A 23778-nucleotide genomic window follows, 5' to 3' on the forward strand; every position below is an offset into this window, starting at 1 on the left:
TGACTTCTTTTCAGAAACTACTTTAAAGCTCATGCTTACATTCCAGGCTAGACATTTTCATAATCATTTCCTGTCCGGTTGCTGGCCAATAAAGACTAAATTCTGCTCCGTCTCTGTAACGCTTGGACAGTGCAGCTATACTCGGGAAAGTTATTGCAAAAACACTCAAATATAATCTCTTTTCTTCCTCACTTTCCTGTTCTCCTCTTTCTCCCTAGAGCCTAAAATTAGACAACATCCCTGACTGACACACACACACACACACACACACACACACACACACACACAGAGCAACAAACACACTGGCTTGCACATCCACCCACACATGACTATTTTTAGCACTTTACCATAACAGTGACCTATTTGTTTGGCTTCGGAGTACAGCTGCACTCAGAAAGGACCAAAAAAAACCAACAGGAAACACCTCCTACTTGATTCGTGTTTAAAGTCTGCAGTTGTCATTGAAGGCTGGAGGATATTCGCAATTGACGAAGTGTCCGCCGCATACATGGATCAACAAACTAAATGACAAGTGTAATTCAGGGACATGTTAATGAAGTGCTGCATCCGTGAGGGAAAATACAATGCATTCCGTATTTGTTAGCTGATGCTTTTTGCATGAGATAAAACTGCCACTTCAAAACAGGCTAATTCCAGTGAGGCAAAAAAAACAAGAGGGGGCGCGGGGTTAAGTTTGCTGTAATTATTGATCTTTGGAGTATATTAAAACAAAGACAAACTATCACCAGCAGATGAATGAATGAGGTCTATTTTTCGATGAAAAAAAAATATTTAATTATATATATACTTTTTTTTTCTGAACGATGTACTTCAACTTCAAATTTTCCACTGCTTTTGTCCATAGCGTCTAAAAATCGCCCACCGCGTATCACCTGTTAGGTCGTCTTAAACTGGTGAACATAGCTGTCTCCCGTGTCCTACATAAGAGGAACAGATCATTCCGGAACAAGCCACTGGCACAGAATCCCGCTTACTGCGTGGCTGTACTTTATTTCCTGTGCGGCACAAGAGCGAGTGTTTGTAGGCTGCGCTCTGGCTCCAGGGAAGCCCGCGGCGCTCAAGCACCCATTGTCCTGGGAGGAGCGCCACTGCTGCTGATGGAGGAGAGGGAAATAAATAAATAAATGCATAAAAATGCCTTATAGAGGAACTAATGGAACAATGTAGTAAAGACAGAGAAGGAATGTTTGGGGAGAAAATGGGAGTGCTCCTTCAGTCTGCCAACAGCCGATATCTCGCCATTGACAGTCCTATGGGGAGGTTGCCATGATGTTTTATCATCATAACACTCATTAAGCCACCTAAAAGCACATCTGTTGACACGCGAGAGTGTGTTCAAGCCGAACCCATGAGGTAATCCGTAGCGAGGCGATACATAAATCAAAAAAAAAAAGTATGCATTTTGCTGAGCTGAAATTACAGGTCAGAAAAGCAATTACTCTTTTCTGGGGCTGTCAGAGCCCATAATAAATGTGTTTGGAGACAAAAGACAGAAAAGCGGGCGACTGCATGGTTGTCATCACGCCCCGCAGAATTGGTGAGAATTGTTTTACCTTGCAAAATATATATATATATATATATATATATATATATATCTTTAGCGGGCATTTTTCATCATGCGGGGTCGCACGTACTAAATTGTGGGGCCATTGCTCTTTTGTTGTATATTGTTTCGCTTTCTCTCACTCTCTTGCACTTGTCACTACTACGCAAGTCCAGCTGCTTAATCGGTTGACAAATACATACAGTGGAACCTGTTCGGTTGAACATTGTCCGATAAAAAGCAATGCTTCCCATAGGAAATAAAAAAGTACTAGATGGACTTATATGCTTTTATCCGACTTTGATCATTCCTTAAGAATTTGGACAACTGATCACCGAGTTTGGTCCTGTGACGTTCCCAACGTGAGCCGTGATTGGTCGTTACCTGAGCCTGAGCAACTGTTATGGCTTTTTTCCAGGTGATAGCAAGTGGCAAAATGGCCACCCCAATAGCTGGATAAGAAAAATAACGGGTGGATTTTTCTGCTTAATTCATATTTTAGAGACGCAATATTAATCAGAGTACCGTGTTTAGACGAGTGCGGCCGAACAAATTTAACTCAAAGCATCGCTGTGTGTGTCACTTATCAGTAGCAAGAGTCGAGCACGTGCATCCAACAAAAACTCAAAGCCGCATGATTTTGTTTCGGACTGTCCGCTTGAAAGTGGCTCTGAATCTGCGCCTAGACTCGATCTTGTAATGGGTGGAGAAACGCGTAGATACTGTTAAATAACAATGGCTGAAGATGTATTTCCTCGGTTGTGAAACGTTGTCTTTCATGGCTAGCCATTCAGTTTCAAAGGCACATTTGCTTTTACACACACTGGCAAAAAGTGAATTTTCCATATTGTGTCCCCTTTTAAAGCAATAAAACACAAAGTCCTTCTATTAAGAGAGGCCAATTGCAGCTACATTTCATTCTTGGATTTTTCTTTTCTTTTGTTTTTTTTTACTGATAAATCCATAGTGTTAAAAGAAGTGAACCACTCTCAACTTGGAACGTAACAAAAGAGTTGACCCCAACTTTAACAAGTGACAACGCGTATAGTGAATCTGGAGTCTTACTGCTATAAACGCAAGTCCTTGTGATCATAAAGACATTAAAGTTGACATTTTTAAATGTCACACAAGTGTAAAAAGAAGGTTGGAAACGATCAAACGCTACCTTCGCTTTGACTACAAAGTACAAGTGATGTGGTGTGTGTTTTTATTATTCTATTAGTCTCATGTCCTCTTAATTTGATGGGCTTGCTCCTCCTCTTGGAGTAAGAGCTCATTCACGCGAGAGCCGATGTTTCCCGTGTTCGCTGACATGTGCAACGGCGCTTCGAAACGCACAGTTTTAAAGATGTATCTTCCTTCCAGATTCGTGGTCATCGAACGCCCGCCGCAAAAGAAACGGCCGTTTCAGCACCAAGGACAGCAGCCACGACAGCGAGGCTAACACGGGCAGTGGAATTTGTTTTAAAGCGCCAGACTGAAGTGAATGAGGCATAAAATCACAAGCGATCACATTTTCAGAGTTAGGGGTGTCACGGATATTTGAGCAAGAAGCTTAAGAGGCAACATCTTATTTGCAAACTTAAGCAAACCAACAAACAAATTAAAATAGCACGCTGCAAAGGCACGTACGCGCCTGTGTTTGCAACTCCAGTTAAAGCCTCCATCTGTCGAGATGTATTCCCAAGGTGCTCCTAGAAACTGTGAACGCCCACACATACTGAGCACTCTGCCAGGAGAACAAAGACAAACATTTCAGAACCCCCGTGCACCTTCTCGCTCCGCGGCGCACGGAAGAAGAAATGAAGCTTGCTAAATATACGGCCTTGACGTGGGAGCGCGTGGGCTGGTGAGAAGCTCAAGACGCGCCGCTTCGCTGCGCTAAGACAGCCGCGGCTCTTATCATGTTACCCCCCCCCCCCCCCCCTTGCTCGGAAAAAGCTTCGCGCGTCCCCGCAACAAGCAGCACGCTTTACTACCCTTCTGAGGAAGCGGATGAGATTTAGTGATTTCATTCGGTTTCAAAGAGACAAACACTACAAAGAGATTCCTAATGAAACCTTTGCGAAAGCCCAAAGGACACAATAAAGTACAATGGAAACCTCCGAAGCTGGACACAACAGTTGAACAATAGAGCACGCAATGTAATGAACGGAAATCATCCGTTCAGTATCTTGAGTCGCAATGGGGTCGTGTGCTGAGGTTTCTTTAAGCTGGTCTTGGAAGAGAGCCACGGCACACCCTGGACTGGTCGCTGGTCAATCATAGGGCACATATACCGTCGACAACCATTCACACTCAAGAACAAATTACAGTCTTCCTTCAACCTGCGGCAAAAGCCCCGCCCACAAATCCACACATTCAGTGTGTACATGTAATTCAGCGGCTTGGTGACGAAGTGCTGCCAACCAGAAGGAAAACAATCCAAGCTGTCTTTGCATGAGTTGGCTCATTGACTTGTGGCTGTGGAGTCAACCGTCCTATAATTCTTGATCTTGGGAGATTTTGACGAAAACATGTCACAGTTTTGGAATTGTTTTAAACTGTGATTAAAAAAAAAGATAATATGGCCTTTGATTAACATTTCACATTAAAAAAATATGAAACTATAAAATGAAAAGCCAACAATGTAATATACTTTGTGAAATGTTCAAACCTAACGCTCTCAACAAGCTAGCTAGCGGCTAATGCGAGAAGCTAACCTAGCAGTAGCTATCTTCACTCTGTCCAGACAGCCCAAACGGATGACTGAAATGGCAGTCGCAAAAGATCTGAATCACATCCCCATGTTCACAAAAAGCTAAATATTTTCTCAAACTAAGAGTTCTGTCAAGACATGGGGAAAAGGAAACACAAGCAGGAAGTATCACTCTGCAATCACAGTGATAAACATGGCATCACAGAAGCAAAACAAACAGAAGGAAATGTGAGGCCAACATCCATTGCCCCAATGTCAACGTTTCTCTCCATAAACATTGACAAATACCGCCCACAAAAGGGATACCAAAAAAAAAAAAAAAATCTATACAATAATAACAGTGGCGTCTGGTACATTCATATTTCTAGTCGACATCAAAGCCAAGAGACGTTGCGTTCGATTCCATTTGAGGGGGAGAAGCTATTTCTACACTTTCTCAACACGAGAGTCAAGCCGCCTTCAACCCGTAACCCGTGGTCATCGGAAATAACGCTTCCGCTGTGTTCTGCGGTCAGACAAAGACATTTCATTGGAGGCGAGGATCTTTAATTTGATCCGATGTGACGGACAAAAGGGCCCCTGAGGAGCAACTCGGCAGTCTTAAGAGACAGTGGCTCTTAAGGTCCACTTTGCCTCTGCGGCGGTTCACAGTTGCCGTACAAGGGCCATATTATAGATTGGTCATTTATGTCACCGTCAAACCTTTCAACAGAATAATGAATTACTGGCACTGCTACTGTATTCAAAGCAAGCAGCAAAATGTCAGACCTTTCACCCTTTTCCGTACGCATGCCTGCTACTCAAATTATTCACTGTGTTACCGTTGATGTTGGCTATAACAGTATGTATATTTTTTTTAAAAAGTGTGTGTTTGTTATCCATTTTCTGTTATGATCCCACTTGATATTCCTAATTACATCACTGGAATGCCATGCGTACATTTCTGGTTGAAGTATTTTTAGATTCTAAACTGTTGCAATAGTTTAACAGCAGGTTTTAGGAGGCTGGCACGCACGCACGCGCACACACACACGCACACACACTCACTCTTCTAAAATTACAAAAACCTTTTGGCATTTTTGTTCAAACTGAAAAAAAAATGTGTAAAAACAGTCCTCGCTGGCCCCATTCTTGAACATCAAATCTACTTTTTAAGAAATCACCATACCTAAAGAAAAACAACCCATCAGAGACAGGAAGCATGACTGACGAAATGTCAATCATTCTTTTCGGCCTCGAGGGGCTTTGCCGAAACTCGGACGGAATATCTACGATTAGCAACAAAAGTTCTAAAAGCAAATTGGACAGATTCCGAGACAAAACAAGTGAACCGAGGAGCTGACTGTCAGAGGTGGATGAAACACAGTTGAGAGGAATCTGAACTTGTGCGGAGTCATCAACATTTCGGCTTGACAGCTAAATTTATCACTTAATTTTGATTTGTAATTGAATGTATGCTCCCCCGAAATAAACCTTCACAATAATAACATTTAGCATCATAAAGCAAAGGTTTTAAAAATGCAAACTTGAACTTGAAACATGTTGCCATTGTAGAGGTAGAAATTTCCGGTTGTCTCATTTTGAAGTTGTTTGTGGGCATTTTATTTAGTTGACTTCCCGTAGAAATGTAAATGGATGTTTAGGACACTTTTAAAAGATGTACTCAAGTGTAACGGAAAAATGTGATGACTTAATTCTCACTCTGTTTTGTCTGTGTGAATAATCAACAGGGCACATCCTTGGCATAACATGTCAATCCATCGTTACAAATTGGACAAATCCAAATTAAGAATATATGCACGTCTAGCCATTGAGAGTGCTATGGAGAGAAAAGCATTCACGTCGAGGGCACCGGTTGAAGGGTGGGGGGCATTGGCTCATTGTTCCCTTTGTAATTCACATGGTGACACTAAGCGATCCAATCCAGCGCGCTGTCAGAGCAAATGCATTAGTCGAACCCAAACGCCGGCACTTAGGATGTCAAGCACACATGCGGTACATCATCTGTTTCACAACAGTGTGATGGATTCAAATGGAGACGGAGAATTGCACAAACAACCTGCTCTACGGCTTGTGGGGGAAAACATGCAAGTTTAAAAAAAAAAAGGAACAAAGAAAGACAAAAAGCAATCAGAGCACCAAGGATGAAAAATCTTTTTTTGACGGATGGGACGAGGCATGTCGTTCGATTGAAATTTTTAAATTGCTGTGTTTGAATGGTTCGTCGTCAAACACCCCTTGTGGGCCAGGCGTCATCGCCCCCGCGGCTTTGTTGTTCGCCGTAATCTGAATGCTGTCACATCAAACGCACGGGGGACACTTTAGGTGCTATGCAGATAGTGTTAATAGAAACTTAGCTCGACGCTTGTCCCCCGCGGGACCCCTCGCTTGTCTTTTTAGTTGGACGCAGACAAAGAGATCGGCCAGCTTCAAAGGCTCTGCGTATCGACCACGCGCTTCCACTCTCCTCCAGGCCTCCTATTAGAAAGGATTTGTCTTACAAGCACTGGGTGCTGCCACTCCGAAAGAACACATCTTGGAGTTTGGGAGGCAAAAGATGGGTTTGGCGAGGGGGGGGTTACTGTGCTACGGTAGCTGGCTTGCTTGCGAGTGATTTCTTGTGAAACGTGCTGGCCTGCTGCGCACGGAGTCTTATCTGACATGGCGAGATATCACTATCGGTCTAACGGATCTACACAGAACTGCCACGCAATGTCATTGTCCCCGTTTATTGCCCATTTGCGGCCTGGCGTTTACAGTCCGAGCTCAAAACCATCAAATGAGCAAATCTTGCAAGACCTTCAACTCACTAGTGTGAAACCTTTCATCACGGGCCACATTTTAGTTAGGGTTTCCACTTAAAGGGCCATTATGGAATTCATGTCATATTATCAACTATCATCACATTATCACATAATAAGAATCCCTGTATTTAATTGTTATTCTATAAATGTTATTTTAACAACAAATGTAATTTGAAGCAGAGGTCATGGGAGTTTGTGACAACGGGATATTTAGTATGCAGCTATTATTCACTCTAAATTTATTAGGGGGCGGGGAAAGAGGAAAAGTGTGATGATAACCAAAGAACAAGAAATGGAACTTTAAGCAAGAGGAAAAAAGGCATAAATGCTCAGAATAAAAATGAGTCATGCAATTCATTCAACAGCAATGAAACAACTACATTAATTTGAAGAAGCAGTAGCAAAAGTGACGGAACTCAATTTTTTCCATTAACCTTTCAGAAAAAAAGGTTAACCATCAAAAATATGAGAGCATCCTTGTTTCCCATTCATTTTAAATGACGATACAACTCAAGCTACCTTTGTTTGGACCAATATATCAATGACAACAAAACCAGCTCATAAGCATTTTATATAAGAGCTTATCAAGACTTGGCCCCCACCCCCACTGTTCTGCGAAAATTGGAGCTTTTAGACATTTGTGTTCGTTTTTTTATTTTATTTTTTTAAATCCTCCAGTTTTTAAAATCTTTCTACACTTGCATAAGCCTAAAATATAACACCTGTGGCTTGAGACTATTTTATTGTGATCGCCATCATTAAAATTACAAAACATTCATATTGTGAGTTGGGTTGAGTAAAGCGGAACGAACAATTTGGGGGAAATATTCAATATTAGCATCCTGGTTAGCACAGTCACGTCACATGATTAAAAATAAATAAATCCCAGCGTCCCAGGCTTGACTGCACAGTCTACGTATATAACCTTCGCTTTTCCATCCCAATGCTTTGTATCGATATGGTACAGTATGTCCCATTTCTGGAAGTGATAGCCAGTTCACTATGGGGCATCTTCAATAAGGCGCTGGGTTGCAAAAGACTGCGGCGGTGTCAGGGAAAGAGCAAGAGAGCAAAAAGAAAAGAGCTTTTATTTTCTCTTCTTTTGCCCCAATATCAAATCAAGTGAAGGCAGTGTAACTACAGCAGGGCGACGAATACCCACAGGGCGCCGCGCTGCACATGGACACCATCATAAATCTGGCATTACCAGATTCTGGTCATTCAGCAAACTCGGCCTAAGTGCTTTTAGATGTGTCAGAGGACATGACAGACTTCCACTGGCTCGCTGATGACTTCCTATTCATCTTGGCTAAAGTCAGCTAATGGCTCCCAGTAGGGTTTGAAACTGCCAACAATCATGGTTTTGTTTATACGCAACATTTTTCAGAAGCACGCATGGCGCATCCTTTAGGGCCGACAAATGTGTGGGGCCAATCTGCTACTTCTCAAACCCCAAAACATTCTTGTTTCCCTCCTCTGACCTATTTTGAGCGTACCTGCGCATGTCTTTGTGCGTATTATGTCAGAACATGCCATACAAGTAGCACAGAGTCCACTTATAATACCTTTTTTTTTTGCTTTACAGACCTCTACACTTGTTACCCAACATCTCTGCAGGGTACCTTTAAGCCTGTCAAATGGTCAGACCGATGAAGATTTGGAAGAGATTTGACGAACTGAACTTGGAAGAGAGCCACTGAAGTGTCTACTTTTGGGAATATATCGATAAAAGCAGGCTCGTGCAAGTTGAGGCCCTCTAATTGATCTGATATACATTTGAAAGTCAATATTTCAGGAGGCGAGATAAACTACAGAATATATGCCATCACAGTTTGATAGGACTATTAATCAAATACTGTAGCTTTGTACAGAATGGATTTCGTCATTTGGTTGGAAGGTGGCAAATGTGCAGAATATTGGACGCCAGAGCAAACCTGGAAAAAAAAATTGAGCAACACATTTAGAAAATAAAAAGAGCATGCAAGGTTGAGCAATAAATCCTTAATTCAAAAATTAAAGATTGAGGTTAAAAAAGATATTTTAAAAACTATCAGGATGTTTTCAGAAAGGCACCACTGCTTTTCCCTCAATGTATAATGGAAGAGCCAGTTAACGTCTACTAGATCACAGCTGCACAAGGAGTCCAAAAAAAAAAAAAAGAAAAGGCAGTGGATTCCCCACTTTACTTGAATCCGGGGGTCGGCAACCCGCGGCTCCAAAGCTGCATGTGGCTCTTTAGCGCCACCCTAGTGGCTGCCTGTGTGCGCCCTAGTGGCTTTTTGAAAAATGTTTGAAAATGGAAATAAATGGGGGTGGGAAGTATATTTTCTTGTTTTAATATGGTTTTTGTAGGAGGACAAACATGATACAAACATTCTTAATGTTTTCCAATGTGAAGAATAAATCAGAAATTTCAACATGTCCGTCAACAAAGATTTGCGTCATAGCCTGCGAAACATGTTTCTATCAGCAGAACGGGATGCCAGGCAGGTGGCTGTTGTATAAAGAACAGCATTTCATGTACAATTCACTAAGGAAAAGAATGGGAATCTGAAGGGCCAAGAGAATCATTTTTAAACGTTACACGTGAGCTACGATAGTTAACACGCTGCAAAAGTGCGTCCCATGCCTCGTTCATCTTAGGGGCCGTTACTCATTATGGCATGCGTGCGTAAGTGCATGCGGTATGCGCGCATGTGCGGTAACGGGCCGATCGTGCGGAGTTGGTTGATCGAGAAGTAGATCGTTGGGCAAAAAAAGTTGGACCCTCCTGCTCTACAGGATGCACTGCAGGAGGAAAAAAACATTTAATTATGAAGGCTCATTGTATATTTGTAGCCACATTTTGATAGTAGGCCAATATAACTTATGTAGATACACATACAACAAATACAGCATGTGTTGTTTTCATTCTAATGCTTTTAATTTTTTGCAGCTCCAGAAAATTTTTTTGTTAGTTGGGGGGTTTTTGGTCCAATATGGCTCTTTCAACAAAGATGTATAAGACGATATGCTATTTCAATCCTTTCAGGGACAGCGGCTACTACAGTGGACGGCTTATGATGTGATTGATGAGGTTACAGGGTGCATGAAAGAGTTCAACCATTTCTTACAGTATGCCATCTTTGAGTCTGTCAAAACTATAGCAATGATATATTGACAAAGCCCGAGCTGGGGTTCTTAATTAAAAAAAAAAAAGCAAAAAAAAACAAATTATCTTGTACGTGCAAAGATAAAAGCTACATGATTGCTTCTCAAATCTTTTGCTCTTTTTCATTCTCCCCGTGCGATTTTAATCCGCCCCTTTTTTTCTTTCTTCAGTCAGCCTTCCGATGCTATTCAGCATGCAAGCGCCACACTGTCAACATAATGATTACCTCTGGGATGCTTTTGGACTTCACCGTGGGATTCTGCGAAAGACAGGCCGCAGCTGTGCTGCTTTTCTTCTGATTCATATTGAAGAAGTTGAGAGGGAGGGGGGGAAAAAAAGGCCAGATGAAGCAGCGAGGCCCTCTATCAATACTTCCCCACTCTCCATCTCATTTTTTAATCTTCCCAACTCACTGATTCAAATATATTTAATCTATTTCTTCCTATCTGCCTCCGCGGTGCCTCTCTCCTACCCGCGTCTCTAATCTACAGCTTCCCTCTTTTCCATTTTGCCTCCTCATCCACACCAACATCTTGTTTGAGCAAACGCCATAACCCAACAGGGCAGTGCGACCGGAAACCAAAATCTGCACATATGCATGAGAGCCACGGGAAAGAACTATGGATGCGCTCATTGCACATTTAAGGTTGATCAATAATTCCCCAACCAAAGCTTTTTAAAATGGTGAACTGATGCAAGAGATCCCTCTGGTAGAGCTAAGATCGGTCTTAAAAAAATCGAGCCCGACCCGAACCGGCCCGAGGGTATTTAAGCCCGACGCGACCCGAGCCCGATCACTTAGCTTGATTTGCAGGCCCGAGCCCGAAGCAAACCCCCCATTTCATATTCTAGAGAAGCAGAGAGACAAAAACGAATAATAATGGCTGGATCATAGACAGAGACAGGAAGGAGTTCTTTGAATTGCCATTGCAAGAGTTTAGTACAGTATGTGTTGTGATGAGGCAACTTCTGTTTTTTTTAAACCACTGTCTCTCGTGGCCAAAACTATTGACGGCCTCGAATTTTTTATTTTTTTTTAAGTCAGTGAGAGAGAAGCCTGACCCGACCCGAACCTGAAGCAATGATTGACATTTTAAGGCCCGACCCGAAAGCGGCCCGAGCTTACCTCTACCCTCTGGTCAGGTTAATGCCTCGCTGGCAAAGTTTTATCATCTTTGTAAAGGCAGAATTCTGGGCTTTTTCTTCACAATGACACATTCTGATGTGATGCTTTACGTTTTCTCATATTCTGTCAAAGCTTCATATGGGTAAAAGTGGACGGTGGGCGCGTTGGAGCACTTTTGCTGCCCGGCAAAGTCAAATGCAGCACATGACACGGCTCTGGAGTCAGTGGTAGCACATGGAGGTTAAATGTATGCCGCCACTCAATAAATCTTTGATACAGTGAAACTCCTCTCCAACAAAATCATGTTTGCAGCAAGAAATATTTCACAACAAGGGGTTTTCACTGTAGCAAATTTGATCTTTGATGCAAACACACACACACACACACACACACACTAAGGGGCATTTTCGCCCATGTAGGTTTCGTTGTAGAGGAAATTCACTGTAGAATAGGTTTCCTGTCAATTTATTAAACGATCTTTTGTTTCAAAATATGCAGAAAATGTGAGCCCATTGAACTCTTTAGCCCTCACTCTCTCAACCTCACACATTCATTTGCACATGGCATAGTACAATAAGAACCACAACCCTTCGAGTTAGGGGTTCGTTTTAATCTTGGATTGGGGTTAGGGCTAGTCAGTTGTAGGTTTGGAGTTGGGGTTAGTTTAGAATTGGGTATCAAGAAAGGCAAACCATTACAAGGGAAGAGTAGCCCCCCCCCAAAAAAAATCAAATTTCTGAAAATGAGTGGAAAAGGAACTTTTGGAGTCACGATAGGGAAATGTTGAATGTGCATGATGCGCTTGCTGCTATCTCAGCTGAAGCGGCAAAAGCCAGCGTCCCGCTCTCCTGCGGGGCAGACGACAGGAGCCTTCACCGCAAGCGACGGCCCTGACACTGACTCCCTGAGAGAGCGCTGGTGACAGCCCTCCTCTGCAATGATAATACCCACTTCCACATGAACAGGCCCATCAGTAGCACTCCCCATGCACTTGTATTCTCTGTCTTATTCCCCGGGGACCCTCACATACACACACACACATTGTCCCTCTCTTCCACCCCATGCCTCATGCTGCTTCCCTTATCCGGGTTGGGAAAGAGGGCTGGAACTTTAAGATTGGAGGCTTTTTCCTCAGGCTCTTTCCACTCACGCCTCCTGTCAGTCACACTCCTCTCGTGCCCCCGAGCCATGTGTACTGTATTTCATTCGTCTTGATTTTTGCTGACAAGCGCTGGCTGTCGTGCTGTGCAAACCCCCAGCACGCGCACACCCACACACACTATACCCGCACCTTAAACCCTCGACAGGCGTCCCACCAAAGGCTCCCGCATCTGCCTTACAAATGAGCCCCCTCTGGTTCCCCAGTAAGTGTGCCATTTCAGTTAAGCTCAGATAGACGATGCACGCTGCGCTCGCGGCTCCCGGCTATTTTGGCTCTGGAGGTATAGGACTTCAAGCTGTCAACATGACCATGTGGCCCCCCCTCCTCTTATTTATTTATTTTGAATCCCTCTCAAGGTCAGATGTCGGCCTTGATTAGTCAGAATGGGTGACATGATTGTAGGTATATGTGTTTTCTTCATTATTGCATGAAGTTGCTTGTTCCCGAGTCATGCTTGCCTGCCAGCTAATCTGCTGGCTTGTCCGTTTGCGTGTGTGTTTTGTAGGCTAATCATTTCTCTTTCCCCTCCACACACAAGGACACGCACGCCCGCGCAAGAGAGAGAGAGAGAGAGTGAGAGAGAGAGAGAGACACAGAGAGACATCCATAAGCTGCTGTTCAAGGCCAGTGTTTATCAAGCATGTCCACAATACTTTTTTTGTTGTCTTTCTTGTGGCCCTGCGCAGTGGCGCACCTGAACAAGCCTGTGCGGGGACCTACTGATGGATCAACGCAACTGTACGGGGGCCCTGTAACAAAAACTGGACTCATCCGGTTGAGATCTCACACTCACATGGGCTAGTCTGACCTACGCGACATCACATGGTCCTCCTACAGGTAGCAGGTGCACGTCCAAAAAAGCACACACTGCGCCTGTTCCACACTGTAACCCAGATCGCGGCGGTGTCACATGATGGAATCTCACAGACAGATGGGCGAGCGGTCTCCAGCCACGACCGGAAATAGGTTAAATGGGCTAAAAATACACGAAAACATTAATAATTCAGCCATTTTGCTAACCTGTACCTTGGAAAAAATGGCACACTTCTCACTGTGAAGTGGATTCATGCGTGGGGAGTAGATCGTTTATTTAAAAAAAAAATGTCTTCCTCCAAATGTGGAGCATCTTAGTTTAAAGGGGGGCATATTATGGAAAATTTACTTTTCACTTTCTTGTATACAAATAGTTGGGTCTCTTGAGTGCCTATTAAGTCTGAAATTACACAACTAAGTAAACAAGCGAGTTGTGAACTGCATATTTCTGAAAGTGTGTCTGTGAGAAATGGACTCATTTACATAATTACCACACCCCCCCCTCCCCACACACACAATTTCTCCAACCATGACATTATGGAATCGCCAAAGATCCAGACACACTTTAAGGCGACCCTTTGTGTTTGGCGGCGCATTTATAAGCCATATTGTCTTTTTTCGACACTCTGCTTCCACAAGTAGAAGCAAGGAGCCAGCTGCAGCGCACACTTTCTGGAAAGCCGACAAAAACCGGACCGCCGCTCCTCAGTTTATATACCCTGGCAGAACGTGAGAAATACTGGCAATTTTGACGATGGCTGCTGATTGGGAAAAAAAATGATTCATTTTATTTCATGATAGTGGCCAGATGAAGCTATTATCATATAATTGTGTGCTTCTCCTGTTAATGACAACTAAAATCACCCAAATAGCCTTCATCAAAAGTTTATATGTTCTTTAATGTTTGGTCAGATACTTGATGACGTAGAGGTTAAAATGCCAAGTAAGTTTTGACACCGGTTTGATTGTAATTCGGAGTCTGTGTGTAAAATAGTCGAACTGCATCTAAGCTCTGCATATTTCATCCAGGCCTACAATGACTTTACTGGTGACTCAGCCATTGAGACTAAGTAAAAAATGCCCAAAAGGACCTGCAGCAAAAGATGAACTTAAAACAGGACGCACCTATAAATACATATCCGATTATGTGAATATGCTAATCAGTCGTGTTCAAACACTGGTCAAGAAGTGGAAAATTAGTAGTGAAGTAGACCAACAAAGCCCTGCTGGGAATATTGTTCAGGATGCAAGGGTAAAAACTCCAGACTACTTGAGATGAAATACCGGAACTGGTTTCCCTGCACAAACATGGTTTTGCCCAATCACTCTTTTGTTTTTAATCCAGTTAAAATGGTACCGTATTTTCCACACTAAAAGGTGCACTGGATTATAAAGCGCACCTTCAATGAATGGCCTATTTTGTAATTTTTTTCATATATTGGACGCACCGCATTAAAAGACTATCTATAATGCATCCACCAGATGGCGCCACGCTCAAGTAAATGCCAACAGAACGATCAGAAGTCAGGAAAACTTATTTAATAAAGCAGCGACGCAGTTCACTTTAACCAACAGCACGTTATAACATTGACTCATTAACATTTACTCTCTTGCCGCTGCTCTATTTCAGTGTTCAACTGCGTAACCCGATCGCCTTAAGTTTGAACTCTGCGTTGTAAGCATGTCTCGATCAATGAGGCGCTCGATATCAGAATGGATCCGTTTTATGTCAACAAATCAATGTCCCTATTCCTTGTATGCAATTGAAGACAATATTTTGCTGAAAGTTTCCCATATTCCTCCGTTTTTAAGCTGCTTCTAAAAAAGATAAAATATTTAAGTGAAGAAACTAGAGACCTCACAGAAGCAGTTATGAAAAATGAAAACGTTTGGGCACTGAATATGGGCAATGTGGTTTAAAAAGCAACATTATATTCCAAACACATGTACAGCCGCTACTCAAAGGATAAATATTTTAAAGAAAAAGAAAGACCTTGCCTAGTTTCCCTCGCCACATCATCAGCATCATCATTTTACTGATTAGACACACACAGACAAACGCGCACACACCCCTACTTCCCAAAGGCTAAATTCGAACGAGTTCTCTCTCTCGCTACAAGGCCTCAACATCCTGCCAGCATCAATTGGCTTCATGCTGACCGGTCCGCTCTATTCCCATCCCCGCTCAACACAAACACACACACACACACGCGTAATCCCAACGTACTACCTCGAACAACCTTCACACAATGTAGCATTGAATAATTTAGCCTTTTGCAGCAGATCGGACGACGCGCGGGCGTGCTTGGCTCACGGCATGCCCGATTCCGGATTTTTATAGTTTGCGCGGGCGCAAAAAGCTTGACGGCGTGTCGAGGAACAACGCCGCGGCATAGCTGCAAGGCCACGCTCCGCTGTCTGCTCTTCACACGTTCCATTATGGCCCCGCACGTAGCACTGGTGGAAAGTAACGAACATTAGAAATCCGTCATTTTTAATGAGTGTCTCTTTTTCTGAAAAGTTTTTATTTTCACTCCCTACATTTGAAAGCAGATCTGTATTTTCTACTTCTATTACATAAAAATGGGTTAGTTCCTTTGTTTATTTCACAGACGGCTGACACAGTATCAGCAAGACAATTGAGATTCAAAAGTACGTCTATTCTGAAAAACACCCATTCGCAAAAGGTGCATTTTCTTTCCTAGTCATTTTAAAATTTGTTAGCTCACAACCAACACGGGCATGGTCAACGCTAAGCTGTTTATTTTCAAAGCATGTCCATTTTTTTTCTTCTTAGTACAAGTACCCTATGAAAGTTAAGAGCGAAACTATTTTGTGTGTGGAGAATGCCTCCACTACTTGACCCAATAATGACAAGAACAAAATCCCCACCACCACAAGATGGTGGCAAGGCACTTAAAGCAGAAAGGACCATAAAGCATCGACACCATGCATTTAGCATGTACGCTACCATAAACGTATGTTACATAAACAACTGTATTCGACAGTGAAATTATTCAACACAAACCAAAGACCTTCACATGAAGCTCAGTTGTATTAGCTAGCATATTCGCCGAAATCAGACGCAAGCACAAACTAGCATGACATCACAGATGGGAAACAATTATGTGTACGAGCTCTTTACACAAACATCCACAGATCATTACCAGTTGGCATTTGAACACAATGAATGTTGAGGATATGGACAATTTGTGATGAGTAAGTAGACTGTTGTTATTGCTATTAGTAACTGCATCGGAAGAGAAACAAAAAAAATACTTTTGATGGGATGAGCTGCATTCAAGAACTGCCAATAAAACGTGGCAACTCGCATGCAAAATTATCAATTAAAGTATTACTTTGGCATAATCTAGTGTACAGGTGTCAAACTTAAGCCCCAGGGGTCAAATCTGGCCCGCCATATCATTCTATGTGGCTGAGAGCAAATCAAAAATGGCAACTTTCACGATGCTTGCTAAAATCGGTACCAAAATTTCAAATTCTCATTTGTAATAAATAAATGAGAATTTAAGCATTTCCTTGTTACCAAACCCCTTCTTTCTGTAACTTAAACAATGGATGATTAAACATTTATTCTTGACTTCTTTATATGGCTTCAGTCATAATGGCCCTGCAAGGAAAACGGTAACTAAAATGTGGCCCGCGACAAAAATGAGTTTGACACCCCTGATATCGTGACTAGTTGATGCCAAAGGAAAACGTTTGTTTTTCATGGCACCTCTGGCATGTACACAGTACCACAAATTTTACACACGCAAACAGCACGTTAATTACAAAAATAAAATAAAAATAAAAAACAAAACTGAAATGGCGACGGCAATTGAGAAGGATCTAGTTCGAGTGTTGACACTGCAGGAATCCATGTGTGTGACCGTACATGTGTGTGTGTATATACTGTATGTGTGTCAGAACATAATCCCCGTGCTGCTCTCATTGCGGTTTTAACACGGGTGATATTTCCCATTTCCATAAACCTGCCTCCTACATCACTGCAGCCCTCTCACACTTGGTCCCCACAACGCAGGTCAAGTATCACCACAAAGGTTAAATCAAGACAACCGGAATCTTCTTGGTTGTTAAATTGTTTGTTTTTGCTGTTTTTTTCATGTTTTCCAAATACGACTTAGGCAAAAGATATATTAAAACCAGCCTATACGAGTCACACTGAGCTGTAAAGATGTCCATTGGAACGCTTGGCTCAAAACAGCAAGTAGCATGAAGCCACTCTTCCTTGTTGAATGTGCAGCACTAAAATGAGCTGAAAGGTGCTGGATCGCCCCCTAGTGTAGTGGAGGCAGACAATGTGGCCATTATCAACTAAAAATGGGAAAGGAACTGCACTGTTGAAATTGGTTGTTAAACACTGATCTCTTGTCCCCTCCTCTTTTACTTGAGCTACTTGTGGATTTTTTTTTGGGGGGGGGGGGAGAACCTGGAATTGTTAGGGCCCATTTAAAGACAGCCAACCATTCACCATCACTGAAAGGGTAACTGAAGCCAGGCTGCCTACACAAGTCGGGCACTATTCCACCACTACACTACCAGTGACTTAAAATAAATCCAACAAAAGTAACTTCATACTTCTTTCTAATCTCTACCAAAGATGAGTCAACTTCCAACTACCAACATTTAATTTTTGACACAGTTGCTTGGAAAATGATGTACAAAAAAAAACCTTTGGCAATAAGACGAAATAGTTTTCACAAAGTCTGGACACAGCATGAAAAAAATTGGACAAATGAAGAATTATTGCATTCACAACTCTGTGTGGTGGTGGATTAAAACAGGCGGCCATGTGCATGTTTTGTACCGCTACCAAGAATCGACATCGGCCGCAATCAGATACAAGCAGCGCACACCAGGCCAAAACAACAGAGCTTGCCGTTTTTGGCGGGCAATCTATCCGTCTCGCGTCCGAGCTTCCACATGACATCATTCCAGTCCGATGCATGCGCCGCTCCTGCGCGATAACATTAAAGTATCTGAGAATAAAGGAAAAACTCCCAGCAGGGTCCAAACATGGAATCAGAGTAAGAGCTCACCTGTCAGCAAAGCACGGCTGTCCTCTCCATATTTCGGATCAAGCCAACAAACCATCTGTGCCTCCCGTTTTCCATATGGAGCAAACCGAGCAGGTATCCAGCAAATATACCATATGACAATGTCTAAGTGTGAGACGTGAATACCTCCGTTGTTAGCTCCTACTGGTGCTATGTGACATGTTCCTTGCTTGATCATGATGTGTGAAGGAGGGTTTGAAGCAAGTGAAGCATTTACCAGAACAGGCTTATACATGTGTACGTTTCTTTCGATGTGGTGAAGCAGCACGTGGCTCACTATTCATTCGTTTCAAGTAACTGTCTACAGTGAAATGTTTGTGGTCACGAGGAATGTGTGAGAGCAGCTACCATGTACGTCGGAAGACATTGGCTACTATATTCGCTTTGCTCTTCTTTCTGAAGGAATAACATAGCAAAAGACAACCATTTATTTGTGACAACGATATAGAATTATGCCGCAGCAAATATGTATCTTTATGTGGACAGGGCGTTCTGAACGTTCAGCTCTCACACTTGCACCCAGCATGCACTGCCTCATGACCGCTGTTAATTACTCACATTACCTTGGGCAAGGAGCCACATGCTGCATCACAAAGTCCAAAGACTAACAAATCTTATTCTCATAAATGTTCATTGCCCACATCTCCTGTGTCTATTGCAACATATTTAGGAAACCAACAAACAAAGGTTCATATTGTTGCAATCTCATCTCTACATCGCAGCGTTTTTGTTGGTCTTTACCAAACAAAACAGTCAGTGAACCAATGTCACGCGATTCAAAGGCCTCATACCTCCTCTGACCACCGGTCCTCGCGTGCTGATATGTAAGCCAAGCCTAAAGGGAGGTGAGAGTAGACTCATACGTGAGGCCAGCAGTCATCAACGTCTGCTTGTTCCATTTCTATGACACGCTCTCGCGCAGCAGGGCGAGTGGTGTGGACATGACCAAGGGAGGCTGAGGGGCTATCAGCATTGAAACTGTACAAGAATGGGCTTCTATTTACTTACTAAAGTGGCAGCATTCAAACTGCGCGAAGGAATTTCGCGTACAAGTGATGAATGTGTAAGCAACTTGGGAAGATGCGTTGGAAAACATGGCGACCTAAAAATGGCATCATTGGTAACGTTGCGATGAACATATTACACCAGGAAAAAAGTCTAAACAGGAGAGTTTCAATGAGAGCTCCAGCACACCACTTACCGCATACATTACAGCATGATGACATTAGATTCATTCTTAATTAAAATTTAATAAATAACTCCCAAATAGACTACAGTTGTAAGCCACTCCAACATTTTTACTGACGTACCTAAATAGACAATTTCTATAATCAGTGGAATATTTTTTCTACAGAACATGGTTAAATTGCCACGATGAAGTGCGAACAACTCCTTCAAATTCTATTCATGAACAAATAAATCCACAAATGAGATATTTGAAAAATATACAACCATAAAAAAATTGAGCATTGATTTTAAGATATATTTTGTACATTCAGCTATTCAAACTCAAGGAGTCAACTCCCATATAAAATAAAAATAGATGGGAGTAGAATCTGACTTGTGTTTTTCTTTAATACATTGTTTGTGCCAGTCTTGACATATGATCAATTCCCATAACAGTTCAAAATAATTGCGTTAGAGCGCAAGGTAAACGTGGTGTAAAAATATTCTTTCTGGCCAAGAAATGAAGAAACATGTGAATACTTCAAGTGACATGAAAGAACCTCAAGAGATTTGTTTTGATATGGTTTTAATCTGAAAGCAATGGCAGAATAAGTAAGGCCAGTATTAATAAGAACGAAGTCCATGTCCAATCAATGATCAAGACACGGTGTGGAACTGAGCCTTCAGAGTGAGAGCCGCTGATTGAGTTGCTTTGCGGTGTTTCGCCATCATACATTTTGACACTTTTTTTTTTTTACAAGGAGCGAGATCAGCATATACTGCAGCACTTACCCCTGGCAGTGTTTTCTGTTCATGGAGGGCGTTCTGGGCTTTGATGGCGGACTCTCGGGCGCAGTAGGTGAGGAATGCACAACCTGTAAAAAAATAGGCATGTAACATTAGAAATAAAAGCAGCCATGGAACAAGGCTTTACACAAGAGCAGGCATTGATACAAAGGCCACAAAATGGGAGAGAAGGAAAAATAGCCATAGTCATGGTTGAATGTCCCGCTGGTTGTACCCTTCAAAATTGGACAAACTGTGCCCTCTAAAGTCATACTCTTTCCTTGTGTAAATGGTTAGCCTAATAACATCATTTTAACTTACAGTCATAATAGCAACAAAATATACAAATGTGCCTTTTCCAAAATTTGAATTTTCTTTGTTTGTGTAGCTTCTCAACATCAGGTATTTGGAAAGATCCAGACAGAATTAGACTCTCCAAACAATGGACAAAAATAGTTTATTTACACCAAAAAAAAAATGTGTAGGACCAACAAAGAAAAACAAATGACACTGGTTACAATAACCAGGAAAATCGGACAAACCAAAAACACTGGCTAAAGGCAAGGACAAACGTCAACGGAAGTTGTTTGTCGTGAAAAGAAAACACAAAACACGTATGACACAAAAACCGTGACGAGGATTAATAACAAAAGACTACTTACAACAAGAATACAAAAAAAATATGGCGAGAGACTATGCGGCGTGAATAAGATAACATCTAGAATATTCAACACTTGGCGGTAGAGTCGTGAGGAACAATCCAACAAAGACATCAGGACTTGGCAGTCCTTAAATACATGGTTGATTATGATGCGTGACAGGTGTGTCGCTGGAGGGAACCGCCCTCCGCTCCAGCAGGAAACCAAATTAGAACAGTCATCAAACTCAGTAACCCAAGATATAGTCACCACAAAGGTTAAATCAAGACAACCGGAATCTTCTTGGTTGTTAAATTGTTTTGCTTTTGTTTTTTGTTTTTTTTCATGTTTTCCAAATACGACTTAGGCAAAAGATATACTAAAACCAGCCTATACGAGTCACACTGAGCTGTAAAGATGTCCATTGGAACGCTTGGCTCAAAACAGTTAGCAAGTAGCATGAAGCCACTCTTCCTTGTTGAATGTGCAGCACTAAAATGAGCTGAAAGGTGCTGGATCGCCCCCTAGGGTAGCGCAGGCAGACATAATGTGGCCGTTATCAACTAAAAATGGGAAAGGGACTGCATTGTCGAAATTGGTTGTTAAACACTGATATCTTGCCTCCTCCTCTTTTACTTGAGCTACTTGTGGATTTTTTGGGGGGAGAACCTGGAATTAGTGACACTTCTTCTTATTACATTTACCAGAACAAAAGCTGCTAGATGTGATCAGAAAATCACGTCTTCGGACTGGGTGAAATAGCATGAGGCTCACTGTCCATTGTTATTTTCGTACACTGTTCCATGTAAATAATTGAATATTAATGAGGTGGCTCGTGTTTAAGTTCATCACAAGATTTGTGCTGCATGCTGTACAACAGTGACTCTTTCTGTAGGATTAAAACAACAACTCTTGTCGTTTCCCATTGCTTATCTCCATAACTTGGAAATGTTTGCAACATGAGTAGAAGCAAAAGGAACATATCTGAAAACAACAAAAAAAAGCACATTTCCCGGACAGAGCAAGGTAGGCGATGTTTAAAAAAAAATAAAAAATAAATCACTCCCGGCTGTGGAGTGTGTATGCATTCACTAATGGCCGCTGCGCTCGGGTGCAAGGAGCGCACATGCACACAACATCTGTCAGAGGAGAGACGAGGGATGAAGAGAAAGCAGATGGAGTATTGAGGCAATCATTTTCCCCGCGACTGTCTGAATAAATAGATTTGCTTGTGTTCTATTAATGGGGTTCACACGGGTTACAGTACATCATATTTGCCGACACTCCAACAGTGCTATAGCGCATTCTGGATCTCATTTCAACATCCAAATGTATTCAAAGCGGCCTGTGATGTATTGTTGGAGTAGTGTTGGTGTGCAGATAATATCATGACTCTATGTTCTATCCCATCAATGTTCTTTACAACCTTCCCTGTGGCGACTGCTCGTTTGCCACCTCATTGGCCCCGTCAACTTTGACCCTTTTGACCCAATCCACGTAGGGTGTCATTTACTGATCCACTGATTAACATAAAGCCATTTTGCTTCTTTGGCATGCCTGCATGTAGATGTCATCACTTTCTTCTACAATCAATCTAATGATATGCAATAGAAAGGTCTGTAGAAAACATTCTGCCCTGACAAATATATTAACAGACACATTTGATTGACAGTTCAAGAGAAATCTTAAAGAGGCACTTCATAGGGCAAAAAAAACAACTTAGTGGATTTGAACTTGAAAGGCCAGTCAGCAAATAAAAGTAAAAGAAACACTTTTTGTCCTATTTGTGAGCATCGTTATGACTTGACAGTAGTCCATGATAAAGAAGTGAAAAATGAAATGAAATGACAGCATCTGGCTGCAGATACACTTTTTATCCGTTTACGTAAAAAATACAATCTATATTCAGATGATTCTATTGTGTGCAGTCTCTTTTTTAAATTACACATACGAGTTTTTTTTCTTCTTCAGAGCAGCCAACAACCACAAGTCTTTGGTTCCTTCCACCTGTTCTCTTTCAACGACTGTACCTCTCCCAACCCCGATGTGCGTGTGTCACGACCTTCGAGGTGGTTGCCAAGAAAACTCAAGAGCGGATGGCCTTCGCAATTACAAATGTAATGATTTCCAATGGCTGCCATGCAAATTACTCAATCACAACTGCTAACCAAGACCCCCGCCCCAGCTCCCACCGCCACCTTCCACATTGTCATCTGCAAATGGTGCTGTGGACTATAAAAATGACGCTGGCCCTGCCCTATCTTGGTTAAGAAAGAAGTGTGTTTTGCATTACAATCTCAATCTATTTGTCAACATGAGAATACATTAAGAGCAAACAAAGGGGGTGAAACAACGCAATCTGCACAAGATTCTGTGCACTTTTAATGTATGGCTTGGTAAGAATTTGCGGGCCACAGGCAAAAGTGCTTTAACGACTGCATAATTGGGAACCCAAACAGGCGTAAATTGCCAGCGCTGCGCTGCATACCAATTGTGCGAAATGATGAAATAGTTTGAAACTCCCCACACCCCAAAAAAAAAGCCACGGCAACAGCAGCCTGCTGACAAAGCAATGGGGGAAGCCTTCCAATTGTGAGGAAATGATCCTGTGCATCATCAGATAGAAACCTTTAAGCAGCCTTATCTGCCACATTGATTTCACCTCCAAAGAGGAAGAAATACCTCCTCTGCTTTCTCTTTGCGGCTGCCAAATCTATCTTGTTCTCTTCTTTTTGCAACGGCTCCCATTTCCTAATGATATATTTTCGAGTGTGCGGCGTGTGTGTAC

The 23778-nt window shown here is 42.3% G+C and overlaps 1 protein-coding gene and 1 long non-coding RNA gene across 6 annotated transcripts in view; both read right to left on the bottom strand.

Moving 5' to 3' along the window:
• Positions 1-23778, bottom strand: part of LOC127605429 (uncharacterized) — a 249819-nt gene that overhangs the window by 195399 nt on the left and 30642 nt on the right. The gene's annotated exons all lie outside the window — the stretch shown is intronic.
• celf5a (cugbp, Elav-like family member 5a) overlaps positions 1-23778 on the bottom strand; it is a 235405-nt gene that overhangs the window by 188779 nt on the left and 22848 nt on the right. For all 5 annotated transcript variants that reach the window (XM_052072850.1, XM_052072851.1, XM_052072852.1 and 2 more), the window contains exon 2: positions 20359-20441. In XM_052072850.1, the coding sequence (XP_051928810.1) occupies positions 20359-20441 (83 nt within the window). The remainder of the gene's footprint in view (positions 1-20358; positions 20442-23778) is intronic.

The sequence above is a fragment of the Hippocampus zosterae genome, chromosome 8 (genome assembly GCF_025434085.1).
Source record: "Hippocampus zosterae strain Florida chromosome 8, ASM2543408v3, whole genome shotgun sequence".
Classification (NCBI taxonomy): domain Eukaryota; kingdom Metazoa; phylum Chordata; class Actinopteri; order Syngnathiformes; family Syngnathidae; genus Hippocampus; species Hippocampus zosterae.